Source organism: Trachinotus anak, unplaced genomic scaffold (genome assembly GCF_046630095.1).
Source record: "Trachinotus anak isolate AG129_WGS33_773 ecotype Australia unplaced genomic scaffold, CSIRO_AGI_Tana_v1 ptg000021l, whole genome shotgun sequence".
NCBI lineage: Eukaryota > Metazoa > Chordata > Actinopteri > Carangiformes > Carangidae > Trachinotus > Trachinotus anak.
The window spans coordinates 14,295,378-14,318,641 of NW_027273872.1; the positions used below are offsets into that span (position 1 = coordinate 14,295,378).

The 23,264-nt window shown below is 42.1% G+C and overlaps 2 protein-coding genes across 3 annotated transcripts; one reads left to right on the forward strand and one right to left on the reverse strand.

Moving 5' to 3' along the window:
• Positions 1 to 1,283: 1,283 nt before the first annotated feature.
• slc43a3b (solute carrier family 43 member 3b) lies at positions 1,284 to 15,033 on the reverse strand. 2 transcript variants are annotated; one of them, XM_071457616.1, is made up of 13 exons: positions 14,928 to 15,033; positions 8,819 to 9,114; positions 8,479 to 8,608; positions 6,600 to 6,646; positions 6,386 to 6,462; positions 5,559 to 5,651; positions 5,323 to 5,462; positions 4,755 to 4,858; positions 4,483 to 4,626; positions 3,582 to 3,689; positions 3,211 to 3,397; positions 2,885 to 3,008; positions 1,284 to 2,797 (listed from the first exon to the last, which is right to left on the reverse strand). In XM_071457616.1, the coding sequence occupies exons 2-13, from the start codon at positions 9,003 to 9,005 to the stop codon at positions 2,675 to 2,677; spliced, it is 1,464 nt and encodes a 487-aa protein (XP_071313717.1). In that variant the 5' UTR covers positions 9,006 to 9,114; positions 14,928 to 15,033; the 3' UTR covers positions 1,284 to 2,674. The 2 variants fall into 2 exon arrangements, with proteins under 2 accessions (XP_071313717.1, XP_071313718.1); XM_071457617.1 differs by lacking the exon at positions 14,928 to 15,033 and adding an exon at positions 9,506 to 9,641.
• Positions 15,034 to 17,500: 2,467 nt separating this feature from the next.
• On the forward strand, positions 17,501 to 19,106 carry LOC139605813 (mucin-1-like). The gene is made up of 5 exons (XM_071457618.1): positions 17,501 to 17,608; positions 17,696 to 17,748; positions 17,823 to 18,113; positions 18,346 to 18,965; positions 19,044 to 19,106. The coding sequence occupies exons 1-5, from the start codon at positions 17,583 to 17,585 to the stop codon at positions 19,050 to 19,052; spliced, it is 999 nt and encodes a 332-aa protein (XP_071313719.1). The 5' UTR covers positions 17,501 to 17,582; the 3' UTR covers positions 19,053 to 19,106.
• The last annotated feature ends 4,158 nt before the right edge of the window (positions 19,107 to 23,264 follow it).

The following is a 23,264-nucleotide window of genomic DNA, read 5'->3' on the forward strand; positions in this document are numbered from 1 at the left end:
CCATTTACAAAAAAAAAAAAAAAAAAAAGACGCACAACACATAACGCATAACAAATCACCTCATTAACAGAGTGGCTTATTTTTATCTCCTCCTGCTTTCCCTCCTATTTCTGTCGTACGTTTGTTTATGCAAGCCTGTATTTTTAAATTGCCTGGATACTGAGGTTGTGATCATCGATGACGCAGATGACAAGGGAAGAACTTGTCACCGTGCACATGTTCTCTGCGCGCACACACACACACACTCACTCACACACACACACACACAGACACACAGTGAATGTGACAGACTTTGTGGGGCTGAATTAAGCTTTTCTGGGCTCACAGTGTCATGGCACAGGAGGTGTACAGGGAACTTGAGAAGGGCTGTTGTGGGGGAGTGTCCCTGTTATTCCTGGTTTAAACCCTGGCAGAGATTTTTCCCCAAGACAATTCTGCCCCGTGTGAAACTGGTCCAGCACTATAAGTAACAACATGGCAACTCCTACCCAGACTGCCAACAGTCTCAGTATGACAGGAGACAACAGACTGTCCTCCAGGGCTGCTGTGAATACTGCAGTTTTGGACATCATTCATTAAATCTGATCTTTCCTCAATAAGGAGCAGCTCCATGTTAAAGCCTCTAATCAGCCGTATTCTGTTTGCACTTGTGTCTTTTTTCCTCTATTGCAAAATTTGTTTCACAGTTTTCATAAAGTTGGGGGACTTGTGAGAGACAGCACGGACAAAATTGTTGCAACAGAGGCTGAGATATTCTGACTTTTAGAGCCTACTCTTCCCGTAATGCACCTCAGTTGCGTATTTCATTAGACCCTCCTTCTCGGTAAATGCTCATGTCTTTCCAAATCCACACCCACAGTTTATGACGCAGGCTTTCTGTGATTATCTTTTCATTCCCAGGCACACGCTGAGACGACTGTTCCCACAGGCGAGTAGTACCCCTGAGGACTAAAGGAGTAACACTGGTGGAGTGTACCTTTAATTTGTCATTTTTGACGATGGAAGACTTTTTAAATGAATATACTTGAGGGCATCTTTTTTCAACTCAAAATCAAACGTTATACAGTTTAATTGGTCTCCCTGCAAGTCAACAATAAATGAGGACATGAAATATGAGCATGTCCAAATAACTTGAGAACTATCTGGAGAGGGACACTTTAACATAACAGTAAATTAATTCTAACAATTGTGCAGCTGATTTAGCATTTAGTACACCAGTTAGTTAAAAGTACTCAATGAACTGAGAAACACGGAGTCAGTAAACCAAACACTGGGAAAACACGTTAAATATCACTTAAAAGTTTATTTTAACACATTGTCAGACGAGTTGCATCATTCATAGTCTTCTCTGTTTAATAGATTATAACTGTATTTTCTATAGCACCAACAAGTACATCATTTTTCTCACAATAGTTGAAAACTGAAACTTTTATTTGGGCAAAAGTAAAACTCAAAAAGTAATAATGCCCTTTAGTACACTACTAAAGTTCATATCAAAAGGTACAGTTTTTTTTTTTCATTCATAGACATTTCATTTGGTGCAGCATTATTAAGAATTGGCTTATTCATAGTTACATTTCAACAATATTCAACACCATTTGGCACTTCAGAAACCTAAAATATAAACCCATTGGTAAAAAAACCAAACAAAAAACAAACAAACCAAAAAAACCTAATACCAAAAACCAAATCTGACAGAGATCCCTTTATACCCTTCATAATCCTTTACATGTCAACATTAGCTACGGCACATTTTCACTGAAAAACATGACAAATTCCGCTACTGACCTAAACAAACACACCCAACACCTGAGGCTGATGGAAACAAACAAAACTTGTTGGTTAAGTTTGGCACATTAGTGATGTTATCATCTCACAGCTGCACTGAGAGTCCAGCAGAGGGCAGAGCTGCGCAGCCTCTCCCAGAGCACCGATACTGAACTGCACTGATAAATCTGAATGAGCTCACACTGTAAAACTGTGGGGCCTCACTCCGTGGTTTTCACGTCCAGAGATGAGCCTGAGTTATCTTTTTACACTGTGCACATCAAAGACTGATGTTTGTGGTTTTGGCTCCCAAATGTCCCTTACACACTCTCTACACAAATCATTGTTGGCCCTTCACTCTGTTTTTAGGATTAAAAAATATGTAGATAGCTATAACTTGAAGAGGTCTGCACTGATACAAACATTATCTGTAACATTTTCAGCTTTTCACAATAAAGTGCTGTGTCTTTTGGCACTGTGAAGCCACCATAACCATGGTGAGAGAGATGGCTAGCATTACACAGAATATAAGAAAAAAAGTCCTGAGACGCTTTAGGGAAAAGCTCAGGTGAAACTCTGAAAGATTTGAATTATGCATCAGACCACACAACGGAAATAAAATGAGCACAAGAACTGGAAGTCACAGAGAGGGTCAGTTGGAGCAGGCTGCACACCAGAGGCAGAAGTTGTGAACTTGCCTGCAGAGTATGATGAACGCACTATGGCTGTGCCCAGACTCACGCTCTACTACCACCTGAAAAGCATTTACAAGTGTTTGATGTTATGTTTACATTTGATTTTCCAGATGAGATACACGGCCAAAAACACACAAACAGAGGAGGTAACGGAGTCATTGGTGATATGAGAGACATTTTAAGTGTGAGTCATTGGTCTCATTATACAGACTTTAAGAGGAAACAGTGATAGCTTCGCTCGAAGCTCGCTGGGAGGCACGTCTCCGACAGTGCAGGTAGACAGACAGGGGATGGATGAAGGCAAACACGCTGAGCAGCGTCAGAGCGACGTTCACCTGCACACACACGAGGAGGAGGAAGGTGAAGGACTAGAGTAAGGAGGTAGAATTTACAGTTGCATCAGCTCTATGTGATCTACTCACATATAAAGGGTCGCCGCCCAGAGGTCCGCTCACCAGAGCAAAGAAGGGATACTGCAGGAGCGAAAACACTGCAGACAGAGCCATGACCAGACCATACAGCTTCCCAAAGTGACATGATGGGAAACTACACACACAAAGTGACGACAAGGCAAAGAACATAGGGAAGTGGTGTAAACAGACAGACAAAGCCAAGGAAAAACCATGGACTATTTAAGCATTAAAAGCAACAACAGCACTATTCGACCCCCCATTCTCAAAGACAAGCTAAGAGGGATGGGGGTCCTGAGTCCCGAAATACATGTGTGACAGTGTGTATTGATACTCACGCCACACTGATGAAGGCAGCGTTACCGCCGTAGAGGAAGGAGCGGTTGAGCACCTGCAGGACGAAGGTGAGGTACTGAAGCGGCAGGTATGGGGTGGCGGCACAAACTGAGAACAACACACACTGCAGTGCTGTCAGGAAGAGAGAGAGCACCGAGGCCCGCAGGTCTGCCTCCTGTTCACTTTCTCCTATAAGCACACACACACACACACACACACACACACACACACACACACACACACACACACACACAGAATGGGACTTTTTGAGTAAAGCTACTTCTCTTTTCTCTTTGATATTCGAGGGCCCACTGGCACATCCACAGCACACACAGGCAGGCATGTGTTTGTGCTGATCAGTAATCATTAGTACCTGCTGCACGGGGTTTGCCCTTGTGTCTGTCCATGATGAGGCCGTTCCAGGGGGCGCACAGCACCCCACACAGCTGGGTGATAGCAAAGGCATTGATGTACTTGCTCACTGTAGGAACACACAGGCGGAGATGAGATGGTTAGAGGAGAATAACTCTGGTACCAATGAGAGTTTGACAAGCCTGCCAGAAAATAGATGTGATAACAGATCACATTAAGTCTACGATACAAGAGATAAATTAGGAATAATTTCATATTGTTGACTTTAACATGGAAGGAGGCAAAGAAAGGCACGTTTATTTATATAGTACAAAAACTACACCAGTCTCAAAGAAGCTTTAGATACAAGTAATAACTTTGGAGAACTACAAACAAGAATCAAAGACAAAATATAGACATTGACAGAACAGGTACACTGGTGTAGAAAAAAAAACATACCTTTCTCAAAGTGCGCAGCTAAGAAATGTTTTTATTGTCATCTGAGGAGATGAACTATATTATGTAAGTCATGCAATAATATAACACATAGATGTAGGTGGATCAAACATGACTAATCATTAATGTTTAACGAAGAACCTAGTTATTATTATTTAAATTCTTTTGATTACACAGTAAGAATAAAGTATGTGGGGCTGTTACATCTACATGTAAGTGTGCCTGTTCTCCCTTTTTACTCAGTTTTGTTTGCATGACTGTTCCCTGTAGGACCCTGTATAGCTTGCATTTATTTCTCCTTTTTGAAGACAGTAAAAGTTATGTGAAGCACAGACGGACTGGTAAGTATTCATGGGACTTGTCTTGCTGATGGAGAGGATGGTGTAACTTTACCTAACAAGGAAGGTTTGTACATACTTCCACTTTTGCTGTGACAGGGAGGTGATGTAGTGTTTGTAAGCGTTTACCCAGCGAGGGCTCTCCTGCGGTCAGTCTGTGCAGCATGGGGTTCAGGGTGCCAATAAACAGGTAATGTCTGAGCTGCATCACCGACAACCAGAGCAGGTGCCACACAAAGAACCTGGACAGCAAACACTGACGGAAACTCTTCTCTGGGAGGGAGGAGGGGACATCACAGAGATGACAAAGGAAAGAAAAATATGTAGGATACGTGGTTATTCTTTTATATCTTGATCACCGCCACAGTAGACTGCACACACCTACAGCTGCACACACAGACCTTGTGTTGTAGGGTTGGTCATTGGTGTTTCCTCTACTGTCCTCTGTGCATCACCGTTCGCCGCCACCTTGGAGCTCAGAGTCTTTGATTTACCACAGCTTATCCTGACAGAGGTCAAAGGTCACAGAGGAGTCAGCCTGAGGGAACTATGGGAGTTCTTTGATAATCTTTTGACTGAATAAGTGAGGTCTGAAGTTCTAACTCCCTATAATCACATATCAGGATATGGAAGGGGGGAGAAATAAACTGGCCTGGTAAGATTTAAATTTATCATTGAACAGAACTTTTGAATGAGGAAGGTTCAGTGTTTTCATGTTTTATGCATGTTCACTGAAAAATATGCTTAATTTTTTACAAGGAGCAAATGGGTTTAAACCGATTTCACCCAGATGTTGGCTTGTCTTGACTTGTCACACCCAAAACTTGTTTTTCTTGCTTAAGGGGGGAAATATGTTTACTGTAAACAGCTCAGTGTATACCTACAAATTAAAAGTAAACAAAGTCTTCTAGAGAGCAAAGGTCAGAAAATCAAGCAAAATAAAAAGCCACAATTCAATTCCTTTCATACCCGTATGTGTAGTGATCAGGCAGCGGGTAGGGAATTAACTTTCTGGGCATCAAGAAGAAAGTCCTGAGGAGGTGAATGACGCTGCAGGCGGACAGGAAGAAGAAGGAGGTCGACAGAGAGATACCAGACTCGTGTAACAACTGCAGGAGAAAACGAGATCATCATTTAGTACTTGAAATAGTCTGAATGTATCCCGTGGATTTCATTAATGAGAACAATGTGCGAGAGCTTCTCACCTTGATGACGAGAAAGAGCGCTGAGGAAGAGTCGAAGGCCCCGTTATAAAGAGTGATGATGGTGGAGCGACGTGAGCCGAACAGGTTTCCTACCTTCAGGAGAGAAATTGAAATTGAACGTTGCATTTGAGTGTCTGTGTGTGAAATTATGACTGGACAATCTCTTTCTTTGCACCCATCTCTTGTCATTGATTGCAAAAAGACATTTTTTGACAATTCTGCTGAGCTGAATTACACGGTTAAATATGAGGATGTGATATTGGAGTCACAGCTACACCATTTAAACTCATTACACGTCACAGTTTCCTCCAGATGGCTTTGTGTTTTCACCCCACCAGATCATGTGCTCAGTCTGAGAAAAGCCCTGCGGCCAACACAGGGGGCAGAGTTTTTTGTTTTTATATCTGTGTTGAGTTTAGTCATGAAGTCAATGTGTCACTTCCAAAAAACCTCTTACAACTCTGTTTCTCCATCAACTTTCCTCAGAAATAACTCAAGGGATGAGTCAGAGTTAGTGGTTCTTGATCATGTGTCTTTTTTACTGCAGCTTTAGGTGATATCCCACTAACAGAGAAAACATGGCGGCATCAAGAAATGGCTCCAATATCACCAAACTTAAAATGATGTGGCAGAAGCCTACAGGCTTTCTTTGTTATAGGGAGAAAATCTAATATTCAGTCAGTTAAACTGCGTCATGCTAGACACCAACCTTCATTTTTCATTTAGTTTTAAGAATTTTCTGACTAGCGACTACATAATTCTGCCACATATGAACATATCTAAACATATATATAGATGTCTGTCTTTGCAAATGACCACTTAAGGACCTGCATGTTGGTCATCAGAAACATGATGCCACCAACTGCCAGGAGGGAGAGAGCTGGGAAGAGCAGGTTGGACAGAGCTGATGGAAAAAGACAAAAACTGGAGAATGAGGATCCACATCTGCTCGCTGCAACACATCAGTCCTTATATTCCAATATCTCTTCAGACAATAAGAGCCTGAAAGAGCATGAAGCAAAACAGACAGATGTTTTTCACCTGAAGTCGAGAAGGCCACCATCAAGGTGCCTGTGGTGTAAAGAAATCTGTGGGGAAAAAAGAGAGATGTCATGTCATTTTATTGGCATGGGACAACATCTGTTTGCATCTCAAATTCTTCATTTACTTAAAGCTGACAAAATGAAGAATTAAAAAAAAAAAAAAGGTCTCAAAGATGAATAGAAATCAACACAGAAAAAAGTGACACTTGATACAATATTATCACAGTAAACACACATTCACATGCAGCTCTCTGTTGCCTCTGCTGCTGTTTGGTGAACTTTTGGCCGATTTTAATTTCCTTCTCTTGGCTCATCCAAGATCCATCCTCAGCTATTTGCATTCCTTGGCTTTTTATTTTCCCTCCACCCTCTTTTAGTGGAAACATATGGATGTTCTCACCAGTTTGTTACTGTTGCTTTAGATGTATCTGGGTCAATAAACTGAGTAGGTGTGTGTGTGTGTGTGTGTGGAATTTCAGTGACTGGGAGGACGTCTTAGTTACAGGGTTTGAACATCTTCTCAAAAAAACATTTCTTTCTGACACTGCTCTGTCCTCTGGTGAATAATGTTTCTTAACAGTTCTCCTGCTTTTGCTTTTATCCAGTTTCAGTTTTTTAAGGGTTTGGCATTTCATTGCCCTTTACTGCTTTGTTTTCTTAACTGCTCCCTTTTTCACATAAAACATTTCGTCTTCATGCTGCATTGCTGAGTGTCAGGCTTTGGTATGTGTCTGCTGCTCTCTGGAAACCTCAACTATTTTACACCACATCCCTCAGGAGATTTATTCTGGCCTCTCTGTGTCAACTTCTCTCCCCCGCTCGCTTTTCTAACTGCCCTACCAGCATGTACAGTATGTTTCTCCACACACACACACATACACACACCAACATTTCTCATAAATACAAATAATACCACTCTCTTGCCTCTCTGTTGTTGATTACAACAACAGCTGTTGTTGTAACAACAGCTGTTGTCAAACACGTAATCAAACACGTTTGGGAATCCCTTAGAGGGAAATACCAGGGACAGAGTGAAGCTGCAGCAAATTGCCTCTTTGCACAGTTGCGTTAGCTTAGCCACCACAGGCAGACCGAGTCCAGCCATGCAGGGAGATGGAGAAGAGGTAAGAGGCCCATCTGTTAGGTTTGGTAAAAGCAACAGGGACTCAGTGACGTTTTATTGCTGCAGCTGGTGAAGAAATACAATCAATGAACGTCACACCTAAGTTCCTCTTCTCATTGAATGACTAGATTCAGACACTATTTGCACAACCGAGCACAGTCAAGCACAGTGCAGTAAAATCCCTGACTCTGAGTTACAGTGCAGATCTAAAGAGGAGGAGAGTGCCCTGGAATAATTTAAAACATCAAATACACAGTGCTGCTGCTGTTTGAACTAAAAAAGTGAACTACAAAATAAATGGACGAGTGTGTTGGTGTTTGATTATTGCTTACTGTGCTGTTTTGGTCAGTTTATTATGCTTTTTTATATTTATAATTCTTCGGAAGTATCAAAACTGATCAAATCCCCCTTAAATCAATGCTAATCGTGGGCAGAATGTGATATTTGTTGGTTTTATGATGATGGTTATATGATGCTCTGAAACTTTACGACAGAACACCAGATTGATGTTGGATTAAACCATCAGACCTCTCATGAGCGCACATGCAGTGAAGCCATCTAGGAAAAACTACTCGCTGCATTTTTCCCGGATTGCTCAATAATCACACTAATGAACAACTTCTGTTGTTGTTCCTCACTAGTCAACGTCTGTCACTTCGAGCCCTACCTGTACTGAGTCTCTTCTGGGTAACTTTTTAATGAGACATGTTTTAACTCATTTTCTGTCAAAAAATTACATTGGCATTGGACTCACATTCCAAAGAGCCGGGCCACCGTAGTGCCAAACCGGTCAAAGAGGAAACCGTTGGGCAGCGTTAGGAAATTGTTCATAAAGGAGGCAATGGTGAAGACGAGTGAGAACTGTTCATCCTGTCCACTGCAATCTGCAGACACGAAAAAATGGACAATGAGAAAAACCAAGGTTGAGAAACAGGTGATGTCACATCTGCACTTGTCAAATATAATCAAGAGTTGTAACTAACGTCCAGGTTCTCAGAAGGACAACGCTAAACTTTTTGCTGCATGAAATGATTGGATATTTTTTCAGACATTCAGAAATTCAAAAGTTGTGGAAGTGAGGACATCAAACTGACCTAAAACATACGATCCATTGACTCCTGTAGTGTTGACGCACAGAGAGCTGAAGTATCCCTCCGTCTTGAGGACAAAGACGAGTGAAGCCCATCCGAACACAGCTCCAGCAAAACACAGACACTCCACCAGACCCGTGGCAAAGGTGAACCAGCGTCGCACCGCCAAGGTGTTCTCACAACCCATCATGGTCCCACACACTCACACACACAGGCAGAGAACTCAGAAACACTTAATTCTCACCTGCATGGACACACACAGCACACACAGGCTCACAAGATGGTGTCTGTCACTGCACCTGCCAAAAAAAGGAAATACAAATGAATGATGTAATGAAACTGTCTGATGCATTTAGAAAGGACAAAGTGTTGAAATGAGCCCATTCTGCAAACACCGTCCTGCAGGAAATGCAAAAAGCACTTAATTTGAAAAACGTGTCATAAGCGAGACATGAGGTAAAAGTAGAAACACGTGGGCACAAAATGTCCTCAGTCCAGGCCACTCGCTCATTTCCAAAAAAACTGTGTAAAACTGTATAAAATCAGCTGGATAACAGAAGAGACATTATCCACACTGAGGTACTGATAGGCCTAGGTCATTCAATCCCCATTTCACACAGAGGAGATGTCCTGCAAAAAACGAAAGTGTGCGGCTGTTAGTTTTCTCCAGTTTGCTACTGTAGTACTCACAGAAAGTAGGAAAGAGATGTGCTCTTACAAACCACACCTCTTTGCTCTTGCCCCACTCTTTATATAGGCAAGGGTTTCCTTCCTTTTCCTCACCACTTCCCTCCTACTACTCCCTCCCCCATGTTTTTCACATTTCTCAATAAGTCTCTCGGCTGTGCAGCAGATAAAATCCCTCTCCTCTGGCTGCTGGGTGGCTGCAGAAGATAAACACTCCCGCGTTCCCAGCAAGCCAGACAGCAGTGAAGCTATGAGACGTACTCCAGATAAGGATGCTGGCAGGTTTAAACAGGGAGTGCCATGTAGAAACCGATCTATAACTGATGTTATAACTCAGTCCATATTAGCATCCTTGATTGGTCTTATCACTCCTTCCCAGGAATGCAGTGACTAATGATTTCCCATGATGCTACAGGCCCAGAGGAAACTGGTTGTTCACAACTAATCTTTTTGGCTTTTTTTTTTCAAACAAGACTAGAGGCCTGAGCAGTTACACCGCTTGTTAGGGGCAGCCTACCGAGACGCTCTGGTATTAATTTGTATTAACGTGGAATGCAGTCATTTAGACACGGCAAACAGGAGCAACTGAAAACGAGGCTTCGTACTAAAACACTGCTATGACCAATTATACACAAACAGAGGGAGGTCGACATAAAGACCTGCTTCTCATACAAGACTGTTACCTTCTGGAGTTGAGGTAAATAAATCGTAATTATTGTGGATCCCAGACTGAGGCTCAGAGGTGTGTGAGGGACAAAATAAGAAAGCTATTCGGTCGCCTCTAACTCTCTGTCTGAGTGATCATCTACGAGTAAATACAACTGAATTCACAGCTCAGTCTTAGTCTTTAACTGATGTGTTTGTTGATCTTTGTCATGGTTTTGTCATTGTTTGACCGCGTCTTGTTTATCTCCCGAGAAACGGGTGGAGGCAGAGGTGTGTGTGTGTGTGTGTGTGTATTTTATTGCTATTGTGGAGTACAAAAGTCAGGATTTTTTTTTAAATTCTGAACATATCATGACCTCATGTGTTCAAGGTGCACAATGTCATAAAAACATCAAAAACAAACAAAATGTCTGAACACAGCAGCTTCACACATGGTCTCCACTTACTCCTCTTGGACTAGATGAAAAAATATTTGAGAATTTGGAAGAATCTTATATTTTGATTAAGCTTCATGAAGAAAAATAATTATCCCATGTCTGTTTGTTCGCAACATATGTTCGCGTTAATTTGCATTTTTTTTTAAAAACAAGAAAAAAAAATTAAACGTGTCCCCTGCACTAATCTGGGCTTTTCCGCTTGTAATCTGTATCTCATGAGTCCAGCTTTAATTAAGCGCAGCCCCAAACTGCAGGATTATAATATCATAACACTAATGATCATGTTTAATGCTGTGAGAGTTGAGACAGAAGAGTGGGGTGAGATTCAAGGTTCACCATTTCAATGACCAAAATACAATAAGAGTCACACGCCTAATCAAAAGAGTTGCTTCCACTATCAGCAACAACCACATGACAGGGACTCCGGCTTCAACAGAAGAGCTCATCACGGACACGAGATCAATGACAGCATGCCATCCATGTGTTATCATAATCTCTGAATGTTGGAATGATTTCTTTTTACCTGCTTCGAATGTTATCATTTGAAAAGTAAGTTTTCCAGGCTCTTAAACTTTTTCTTTTCAGGGCGAGATGCATCTGTATCTTGTCTTATCTCAAAGGAACTCGGTGTTCAAAGACATAATGTACTGTGCAAACTGCCAACATGTTACTATGTGTGTGTGCTAAAGGGAGCAGGTAAAGTCCACGCTTCAGATTCCTCTGTAATCCAGGTCTGCCATGATCACATCATGAAAGACCACCCTGAAAGGCCGTACTAAAATTGCAGAGGCTATTATTGTTTATCATTTTGTTCCTTTGTTTTAACTGATCTGTTGTTGTTCTGTGTAAATTCTGAACACAGAACATCAAAAAATGTCATTAGTAAGCCCAGATAGTTTTCATGATATAAAGCTCTTTGGCTTTGATGTTGTTTTTTTTTGTGTCATTGATTTTCAGGAGGCTGATAGAGGTCAAGGGAGGGGTTGCTGAGGGCAGAGATACCGATCGCTGCTGGAGGCCTTGCTACAACTGTAACACCACTCACAAGACCTATAAATGTATAGCTAACCGCTATCATCACCTCATCATGAGACACAGCTCCTTTTATACACTCACACTGCATGGCACGCAAACAAGCTGGTTCACACTTCCCAAAACCAACGATCGATGCGTATGTGCATGCGTAGCTACAAAGAGGATCAGTGAAGGTCTTGAGCCACATGACTTCCCTCTGATCACCCACTGTAGGCTAAAGGATAACACTTGCATTTGTTCTTCTTTGTACTGTTATCAACAAAAGCTGTAAAATGAAAACAAAAAACAAAACTAAGATGAATTCATTCTCATAACATGTCTTAGGAGCCACAACCTGATAAAACACATTGCTCTTTGCCATTCACATCTGCTATTGTCCTGAAACTAATTTAAACTAGAAATCTTTAGTTCCTAGCTCCTCTGCGACAGACCGTTTTCAGATTACATCCCTGTTTATCCAGAGTCATATGAAATATTAACCATGGAGTGAAATTTTGTCATAATTGCTGTGTGAAGTCTTGAGTAATGGCTAAAAAGCGTTTTGCGAAGTCACGCTGACATGACCTTTAACCTCCAAAATCTACTCAGTTCATCCTTGAGTCCAAGTGGACATTTGTGCCAAATTTGAATTGAAGTTATCTCAAGGTGTTAGTGAGATATCATGTTCACAAGACCAACAACAGGTTTTGTGAGTCCTTGAGGGCAGGTTCACGTTTTTACCAAATTTGAAGAAATTCCCTCAAGGTGTTATGGAGATATTGTGTTCACATTGCCAAAACTGCATTTTGTGATGTCACTGTGACCTTGACCTTTGACTACCAACGTCAGTTCATCCTTGAGTCCAAGTGAATGTCTGTGGCAAATTTGAAGAATTTCTGTCAAGGCGTTACTGAGATATCATGTCCACGAGAATGGGACGTATGTACGTACATACGGACGGATGGACGGACAACCCAAAAACAATACCCCTCTGGCCCTGGCTGTCGCTGGTTTCGGAGGCATAAAAACATGTAAAAGCCATACTGTTGCACAGGGTTTCATATTCTGTTATTACAACCAACTTGCCCAGTCAAACAAGCCACATGGACAAAAGTGGACAACCAACCAATGGGGGTGCGTGGATCAACAGTGTACTGATACTAAGTGACCTGCTGGAGTGTCCTGGGGCAACACTGAACTTCTGGTCCACTATTAACCAACTTTTCCTCCACTTCTTTGTGCCGTGTGTACAGTATTTCTCTGTTGGAACCTGGGAATAAGGACGACTAAAACCCATTATCAAGTGAAATATGAAAGCCTTAAAACTAGACTATGACACAAGAATGTGCTTCTAGCAGGGACACAAGACCAGGTAGTTTTGTGACTTTGTGATGTATTTCCCAAACAAGGGTACAGTTGATCATATTACCACACACTTGTTGTTACACAATCATGCTGGAGCTTCTGGGGGCCCCTGTAGGCCTGAGGATCCAGGAAGTTCATCACTTTGCCCTGTTACTGATCCAGCCTTGGATTTTGGTTGCAATTAGGGTGCCAGGCACAGGTTAGCCATGTGGTCGTAATGGTTACAGATAGAGTAAGGGGTTATGGAATGCATGATGTTATTACGAGTATGAATATTAAAGTACATGTGTGTGTGTGTTTTTCTGTGTTTGCTAAGCATCAAACATGCTCTGCGGGAGTGTCAAAAGGAAAAGTGCTAATATCAGCAACTTCTCTGACAGCTCATGGTCAGATGTCATTATCTTTCTAATGCAGAGATGGACCACGGGACTGTTTCTCCATCGCACTCGCTGCTTCTTCTTTCTAAAAATGTTGAGGATAAAGAGAGACTTAAAGATGACATGCCATCTGATGACCTTAAATGATATGATTTTCCTAGTTACAGTGTTGGTGTGAGATGGTGTTGGTTTGCATGTAATTTAGTATCGTGTGTTGGTGTCTGGTCGGCTGTTTTGTGTCATTTGTTTCTCCCTCATGGACAAATTATGTTTCAATGTGAACTATTCCTGAGCTAATGTGTATAAACTTAAATGTAAAATGTACTGAACTCAAGTGAACTGTATCAGACTGACCTCCACCAGCAGTGCACGAAGAAATCAATGTCCGTCTGTCTTCTGACAGGGATCAACACACGCCTGGTTCATGTTTACAAGCTCAAGAGCAGCAAATTTCAACCCAACAAAAATACTAAACCTCTGTTAAGGAGAATCTGTTCATTGATCACACTTACGCCAAGTTTGTCTAGCATGCATAGGATTAGGGCTGTGACACATTTTATCACATGTTTAGGCTCTGTGTTCAGTCAAATGGGGCTTGACGCGAAGCAAAGACTGTAAAGGTAATGTGCTGATTTTCAGCTTTACTGTTGTTTCCCCTACAGCCTCAAGACACTTTAGAGATATAGAAGGAATAATATGTCAGTCGGTGACCCCATGTGCACATCAAGTGAACCAGTGTGAGATCCAAACAACTCAAACCAACTTCTTTTTATATAGCACCTTTCATGCAAACATGTGGGGACGTGAACCTCTGCTTTAAAAAGCCTGCAGCCTCTACAAACCATGTCTGGTTTAAGCCAGAGAAAAAAAAATCTTCTACAAAAAATGTGTAGTCTATGGTTTTTTTTTTGTTGTTGTTTTTTTGACTTATCCTCAATTTTGAACTATCACAGTGGAGAAAATCACTATGACTGAGCTGCTCAACATGTACTAAAGACCAGAACCTGTGGTCACAAATATTGCTGTGTATTAAGAGCTCATAAAAAAAAAATAATAAATTGGCAATTACTGCTCTACAGCACCACAGCTGACAGACTCCTTGTGAAACCACCCTACCCCCCTTATGTAAAACAAATCATACAGGATATTAACAGTCAGAGTAAACACAACCTAGCTGCAGTTCATTTACAGAGCGACACATGTTGTATGATGGGGAGACTCTGCAAAACAGAAGCACGATTAAAGGTGATTAAAGCGCCTGAATGGGACCTGGTTGGCTACAACCAATGCAGCCATTGCTCCCTCTCACTGGCCTCACACAGCAGATAATAAATAGTGTGGTGTCATTACTACATGGTGCAGTGTTTGCACAGCCATGTGGTCTGACTGCTGCCTACACACTCAACTCTCACCCACATTAACAACCGTGAGATAAACTGTAGGAAAGAATCGTGGGATACATGGGATCACACAGATCCCCAGCTTCTGATCTTTTTTTTTTTTTTTTTCCCCACACAGGCTGTCTGATGTCTTGTCGTGGGAGGATGTACTGTATGGCCAACTTACGTGAAGCTCTGCCCTCCTACTGCGATCCCATTGTCCATACCATCCACATATTGTTCGTCCTGTCAGATGTAAGACGCCGGCGGGGTGGATCCACAAGCTGCGGCCGCTGCCGAAAGGGTGGGCGGGTACAGCGCGCACACCCTTGTGCACGCACACACACACACACACACACACACGAGTCTGCTGCCTCTGCACTGCTGCTCTGCTGGTCATACATCGTATCTATTCCGTCTGTTTTATTTGATCCATATTATTCCCAAAATCCCCTTTCCCAAATTTTTATGCAAACATGCGCTACACACGTGTCTGTGGTCCCAAGCTGGATTTCATTCAAGTCTGATTCACAGTAGTGAAGGTCTTTAGTATCTACTTTCATTAACATCACCATCCTTGAGAAACTCAGCTGTGCCACCTCACCTTACATGAAGTCTGAGGAGCGCTGTAGTCTTTCTGGGAAACATGACGACATGGGAAAGTTGTACACTTCAGGCCGCAGTCAAATCCACGGGTATTTGAGTTGAAGCCGCACTTTTAGCACAATAGCGCCACCGTGTGACCGTTTGACAGAATTGCATTGTCTTGTGAAGAAAGTAGTTGAGATGTAATGACAGGCACTACATCCATGATGGAAAACAATTCCATATTTTTATACTTAAATGTGAGCCATGAGTATTTAGACAGCCATGCATTTTTTTGCTCATGAGGCTCTGAGCTTCAGCACATTCAGTTTGAAATAAAATGATGGATACTATATGAAAGTCTCAGCTTTAATTTGAGTAGCTTTACTTCAATATAGAAAGATCTGCGTGGAGGATAAAGCCCTTTTAACACATAGTGCCCAAATACCCACAGTTCAAAAGTAACTGGATGCTCAGCTACTAAATGTTTCTTGAGTGTTTTTTCACTGTTAGTTCATGCACAAAAGAGCTCACACATGTCACTGAGGTGGAGTTTTCTGTGACTGTGAGGATTAAGAGGTGACCGGCAGCTGAAGAAGATAATAATGAGGCTCAAAGAAAACATCATGACCCAAACATCAGAGGACTGACCACAAGATGCAAAGCCCTGGTAAACCTCAAAAACAAAGATTGGCTGCAGTTCACAAAAGCACACCAAAAGAACCTATGAACTGATGAAACAAAAATCAACCTGTAATGGCTTTGGCTGCCAGTGGTACCGGCACACTGGCATTTATTGATGATTCACTGCTGACGGAAGCGATAGGGTGAATACAGAGGCATACAAAAGCCTTCTGTGTTTCTTTCAGCTCAGATCCAGCCAAATCGAAATCATCCGATCCTAAACATATGGCCAAAGCCACCAAAGATTTTCTCAGGGTGAAGAGGTGGAATATCCTTGATTGTCCGAGCCAAAATCTGACTGAGCAAAAGGCAGAGGCCTGGCAGAGCATCACCAGGGAAGGCAAAGGAATCTGCTGATGTCTGTAAGTCAAAGACTTCAGGCAATCATTGAAAGGCTTTTCCACAAAATATCAAACATGATGATTTTCTTTGATTTCATGTGTCTGTTCAGCCCGAAACTATTGGGCAGTTTGTGTTTAAATTGCTGTATTTCCTATATTGACATTATCTACTCAAATTAAAGCTGAGACTTGGCACTTTAATGTAGTATTCATTATTTTATTTCAAATTGAATGTGCTGAAGCAAAGAATGTATAGCTGTCTAAATACTTATGGTCTGGACCTATTTGTATCATAGTACTGCCACTTTTAGTTAGTAAAGGGTGTGAATAATTCTTCCACCACTCCTTTACAGTGTTTCTGAGCAGTACCAGTCATGATATCCAGTCATTTCAGACCTGTTTCCAGATAAAAATAATCACGTAATAATGTGATGACAAACATTAAGATGCGGAAGAGAGAGAAAATGATTTTTAGAGTTTTATTCAGACCAGGCAAAGTCTTGCAAGGTGATACGTTGGTGAGGCCTCCAGATGAAGACAATAAATGCTTATGTGTGGATGAATGAGGTTTTCTAATTGGAAAACCAGGAAAAAATAATTTCAGGAAGTCTAATGGTATTTGTCGCCATGCAGAACAAGTCAGGAAGTTGGCACTAATTCAAATTGTGCGTATGAGACTACAATTTAAGACCTCTGTGAATGCATGAGCAATATCAAGTGCACATCTAGATTTCCCACGAGAGCATAGTTTCATCAGGACATTTTCCTCAGTTCATGATTTGAACTAAATATTTCTTCATAGCTTAATAACGTTACATGAATTGCCAGAGAATAAAAGTCAGTACTGTGCGAAAAAAAGAGTCACTTGGGTCAGAACGCCTGGTAAAAATCAAAAACATTACAACTGAATTGATTAATGTCTTAATCAAACTGCATTAGATTCCTATAAAATGACAAAAATCTGTCTGAACAAGAAGAAAATAAGCAAACAGCAGTAAAACACGGATTTCGTTTTTGCATCCAGCATCAGCACAAACTGAGGTAATGGAGGGAAACCACCAACTTTTTGCACCTGAACCTGATTTAGGTGAAGTGCTGAGGTTTGATCTGCCTTCACTGGGGGACACTCACCACCAGCAGTTCATGGTTAGCTCGTTAAGCTCTGACTGATTGGGACTGGCAGCATTTATAAGCCGTCATGGTTCACTGTTTCTTTAGTGTCGGCTTTCAATATGATGTCTGCACAGTTCTTCTTGGGGTAAGTAGCTGGCGCTCTTTGTGTGGCCTTTTGTCTGGTTCTTGAGAAACATGTTGATACTGTTGTTCTGTTTTTAAACTGTTTCAGGGCTTCCCTCTTTGCCTTGCTGGCTGTGGATGTTTGCTGCCTCCCTTTTAAAGGTAAATTTATCAGTCATGCCATTAAAACATTATCTGTTTGACTTGAATTCACTTTTAACTTCTCTCGTACCCAGGCTCTAAGCTACGTGATTCCTATGGCAGCAGTAAAGCATATTCTGCTCCTGCTTTTGGCTCAAACCGTGGAGCACCTTCCAGCCACTTTTCACCTGGAGCTATGCCTAACAGTGCTCCGGCTGATGGTGCCTCCACACCATCTTATCAGCCTGTGCCCCAGCCGGAGCCTAGTTTCTCTCAGCCTGCTAGGAGAAGGCCAGCAGCACCTGTTAGCTCCAGTTCCTCTCCCAGACCTGTTGAGTTAGGCCACAGCGGCAGTGCAGGAGCTCCTTTTCAACCTGCTCCTCGAGGTAACAAATCTCAACTTAACTATTCTGGACACTAATGGAAAGGAACTACTGTATCTAAATACAACTTTCTGAACTACTTGTAGGCAACTAAGCATATGTAGGTACTTGAATATTGGTAAACTCAAACTGTCCCATCACAAGCAAGTCTTGGCTTGACTTAATAGTCAACTATTAAGTCAAACAATTCTTGAGCACGAGTCTTGATTTGCTTTTGTCTTGCTGTTCTACTCAGACATCAACTGGGCTGTTGCACCTCCAAGTATCTTCTCCGGTGAGGAAATGCCACATGGTACTAATGTTGACTCCAGTAGTGCTGCTTATGTGAGTCCACCCCTTCCACCACCTGGACCAATGTACCAGGCAGGGGAGTTGTCCCACTTTGAGGAAAGCTATGAGCATGGTGACTTCCAGAGGGAGACAGAGGAGCAAGGCTTCCTGCCACCACCCCCACCCCCTCCGTTTCCTGTACATGAGTCTTCTGGAGAAAGCTACACCAGCCCACCTCGGCCAGTGCCTGGCCCTGGTGGAAGATGGGGTTTCTATCCTTATTATGACTACATGTTCCTGACCGGCCAGTATCCTCCAGGCACAGTCACTCACGCCAGTAGCAGCTTTGAGCAGGGGGCAGACCACTGGCAAGATGCTCACTATGTGAGAGACTACTTTCCCCAAACTCCTGGACCTGTAGAGCCGGAGGCCTTCAGTGGTGACTTGGCAGCCCCTCAGCGCTTTCAAGAGCCACAGCCTCCTGTGAAGACTGGTTATGGACAGGGTGGCTCTGCAGCTGGTTCTTCCCGTGGACAATCCGTACAGCCAGCTCAAACTGAAGCAGTCGCCTATAACCGATACTGGGTAAGCTGACATAATTTGGCACGACAATATCTAGGTCCACTGTAACTTGTACTAATGTTGCCCTCTTCCTGTCTTTAGGTTGGCTAAGTGGCATTCCCTCTGGCAAGAAAGTTTCTAAACCCAATAAAAACTTGTGAAATACTTTGGCTTCATGTTTGCTTCTTGAACTGTAAAGGAGGTGGCAAGTTTCATTATGAGTTACATATCAAGATGGTCAAAAGCCTTAAGATAAGTGAACTTGTATAGAAAATTGTGGTGGTTCAATTTGCATGTAATGGCCTGACTGTGGACATGAGCACATGCAGTCTTGGCATTCAAGCTCTGCAGCTTGAATCTGTTAGCTGCAGTGGCCCATGTGAACATTGTGGTTGGACTCTCAGCCTGTTGGAACTACTCTAGCAGTCAACACTAATGCCTGAACACCTTGGGGCATTGCTGTCTTGGGCTAAGGCCTTTCAAGGGAATGCCAAACCAGTCTCACTTCAGGAGGTTGTGTTCAAGTCACAGTATGGTCACTCAGCCTAAACTGTATTTGAACTGTAAGTGACTAATGGATTTTTGACTCAAGCTATCTCTAGGTGACCCTTACAGCTCCTCAACACATACCTTTATGGTGGGCTACAACTCCTTTCAGTTACTGAATACTGTTAAATGGTAATTTAGACATTTCAGTCCTACTGGAAAGGGTCTTTTCCATAGTGGCAATGCCATCTCTCAGAGCAACAAGATGTCACTACTGCATGCAAAAGTTGTATGAATCTAATGTCATGGCCTCTGCAGTCACCAGATCTCCTAAATTGACTTTGGAGCAACACTCCATGGGACAATTACTATTGACAGACTTTGTGGCCAAAACTGAACCCTCTCTCAAAGTCAGATCTTTTGCTTTTGCTGTCTGGACTGCAGTGAGTCCAGAGGAAGGGGAAAAAGCATGTAACCATACTCCTCCCCCCCCCCCCCAAACAAGCTGGCACTGCTCCAAGCCATGGGGAACAAGGGGTGACTGAATGCTGAAAATGATGCAAATTTATTCAATGGCATTTGTAGTCACCAGATCTCAACCCAGTCGTCTGTTGGACATTTTGGCATGTTGACAGTGCTCTCCATCATCAAAACACCAAATTAGGGGATATCTCCATATTTTCACAGACTTGTACAATCACTGAGGCTATTCTGCAAGCTTAATAAGATACTTAATTGGTTTAGCCTAATGGAGACAAATGAACTCTGGTATCTGGGCTTAGACTTGCTTGCTCCAACTTATGTCCTACTATAGCAATATGCTGCTGACCTTGTGGCGCAGAGGCAGTGCATCTTACTCCATATCAGAAGCTTGACAGTCCAAGTCAAAGTCTGGGTAACTGTTGAAATATGAATGTATTTATGGTAGTGGGGTCTGTCTACAGCTAAAAATGCCACTATTCACAGGGCATGAAAGATCACTCAGCATTTATATGCGTATGAATACAATGTAAAGCATATCTTTTGGCCTCTGCAGTCACCAGGTCTCAACTAAATTGAACAGCTATGATAAATCTTGGGGTGTTGTGTTAGACAGGACTCTCCACCACCATCATCAATACACCAAAGGAGAAAATATCTTCTGGACAGAGAGCAGTGTCAAAACCTTCTTCAGTGTATTTTGGCTCAGGGTTGAATCCTTCTTCAGTGATCACTTCATTTGTGGTTGTATGGCATCACATTGTGGGTAGCGTATCTGCCTGAGGACCAGATGGCTGTGCATTGTGCAGCGTTCAGAGTAAACATCATGATTTTAAATTATTTAAAGTGATCCATAAGTTGCACTGACAATAAACTCAGTTGCTGCTCCTTCTTTGTTTGAACTGTATGGAAAAGTTTCCACACCAGATGCTTCTCTACCATACACTTAATAACCTGCTCTGTTTCAACAAAAAATGCTTAGCAAGCCCAGTTAACTTTTGGATCTCTGATGCTCTTCATTGTCATTACAGCTTGTGGCTATGGACCTTTGTGGCACAAATGGTGTATCTGCTTCAAGATCAGACGTATACATCTTCAAATCACGTCTAGGTCAAACATGTATGTGATAAATGTTCATTTCCTGTTAGCAGCTGTGAGCATGAAAATAATGTGTATCATAGAGTTTGGCTTTTGCAGTCACCAGGTCTTCACTGAAATTTAGACTGTTAGTTTCCACTACCAAATTAGTTTCCACCACCACTTCATTAAAAGACCACACTGGGAAATATCTTGTGTGCAATTAACACATTGGTTCAGTGTTGGATCCTGCTGTATTGATTTCCTTTATTGCATCCCTCTAAAGTGCCATTACGGACCTATCAGACCTTGTGGCACAGTGGTAGCTCGTCTGACTCCAGATCAGAAGGTTGTGTGTTCAAACAAGTGTGATGCTCAGTGTCTCCCTAAAGTAACATTGATGACAAATTGAGCTGACACTTTCACTTCTCCCTGAACCATACATGTTGCCGTGTGTTCAAATGAAAGCCACAGTTGATATTTGGATTAGGAACTGAAACACCATTACCACCATTCCAGATCAGAGGTGTGTATGTTCAGTCACATCAACACTGTGTGCTGTGAGTGATAATTATTAACGATTCAAAAAGAACACTGAGTTTCTGTGTGCCTAGCTACATTAAACAGTAAAAAATGACCAAATACCAGGATGCTGCCACTTTTATGCACATAACCCAAGAAGGAGACAACAACAGGAAGAGTGGTTCACCACAACCCATAATAAAGCAAGGCATTCAAGGCAGTCTCTGTTGTGGACACACACACACAGACACACACACACACACACACACACACACACACACACACATACACACAGTAACACAAAAACACAGTTTTGTCATCGATTACAATTTTCCTTATAGGAGCCTACATGTAAATCTCTCAACATTTACGAGCATCAGGTCCTCCGATTTTACAAACATACAAAGTGCAACAGATGCATAGTTCTGCTTTAGTGATTGGGCCATGAGCAGGAGGGAGTGGAAGAGATACACAAGAAGGTGCTGACATAATTATAGCCCCCCAAGACTTAGACAGAGAGGAGGAGGAGAAAAGGATGTGGGGGCAGGACAGGGTAATGACAGACAGAGTGGGAATAAAGATAGACATTTATTTTTAAAACCATCTGTTTTGTGTTGAATGACTAGATGCAGTGTTTAGCTGGGACAGTCTGGTTTCTCCATCTGTCTACTTCTTCTGTATCTATGTGCCATCTGAATGCCTTTAAAGTGGAAGGATATATGGAAAATTTACACTTCAAAGTTTTCACATTTTATCCCTTCACCCACAGCTAGTCCTCATCTACACTGCACGTGGTTTTAGTCTGAATCAAGAATAAAGATCTGTCCACTAAGAATAAAAAGTTGAGCAGGCACAGAAAGCTGGATTTTGAGGTTGAGAAAGTAACCTGCCATAACAGGCGTCTCCAAAAGCAGATCGTAGGTTGCCAGTGGAAGTACAACCTAGTTGAGGATCCTCTTAATCCAGATTTAATTAGGTAAAGGTTTAGGAATGACAAAAAAATAAACAAAAAAAATTCACAAAGCCAGGAATTATGTGAAGGTAAAGTCACTGATTTCTATTTTCTCATGTGAGCAAATAAGATGCAAACATAACCATACTGATTTAAGTAAACGTCCAGCTGCTGTGTTCCCTTTACACAGTGAAGATTGACTCAGTTAGTTCCTGTTCTGACTGTTTAGACAATGAAGTGAATAATGATTCCAACACGTCTAAGCTACTGTACGTGTAAGATGACTTAGAGGTGTGCAAAGTATGAAGCCTACTCTTATCATCATTCAAAGAAAACTTCCCTTTTATTTACCTCAGTTGGGTACAGTTTGACATTTTGGAAAATGAAATAGTTGCTTTCTTGCTGACAGTTAGATGAGTGTGTGTCTCAGAAGCTCATTAATGAACTGGTAGGTGGATTTTGTCACTTTGGACAGAGGCAGGCTAGTTGCTCCTAATTAGCAATAATAAAGTGTATTTCCCCAAATGTTGAACTATTTACTCTAAATTCAATTGGCCTGCACTCATTCATTCAACCATACCGGCTCTGCACAACTGCATCCAAATCAACATTTCATATTAAGACCAAACGGGAAGAGGCATATTGCATACAAGCGTGTTTAAAGGGCTGTATGCATGCAGCCACGTGTTTGTGTATACCTTATGTGTACAGCCACGGTTTCCACAGCAGACGCAGCTGTCCGGCCCACTGGACTGTGCCTATGTCACTGTGACTCTATTTCGGGACCCTGTGTTGTTCATAAGGTC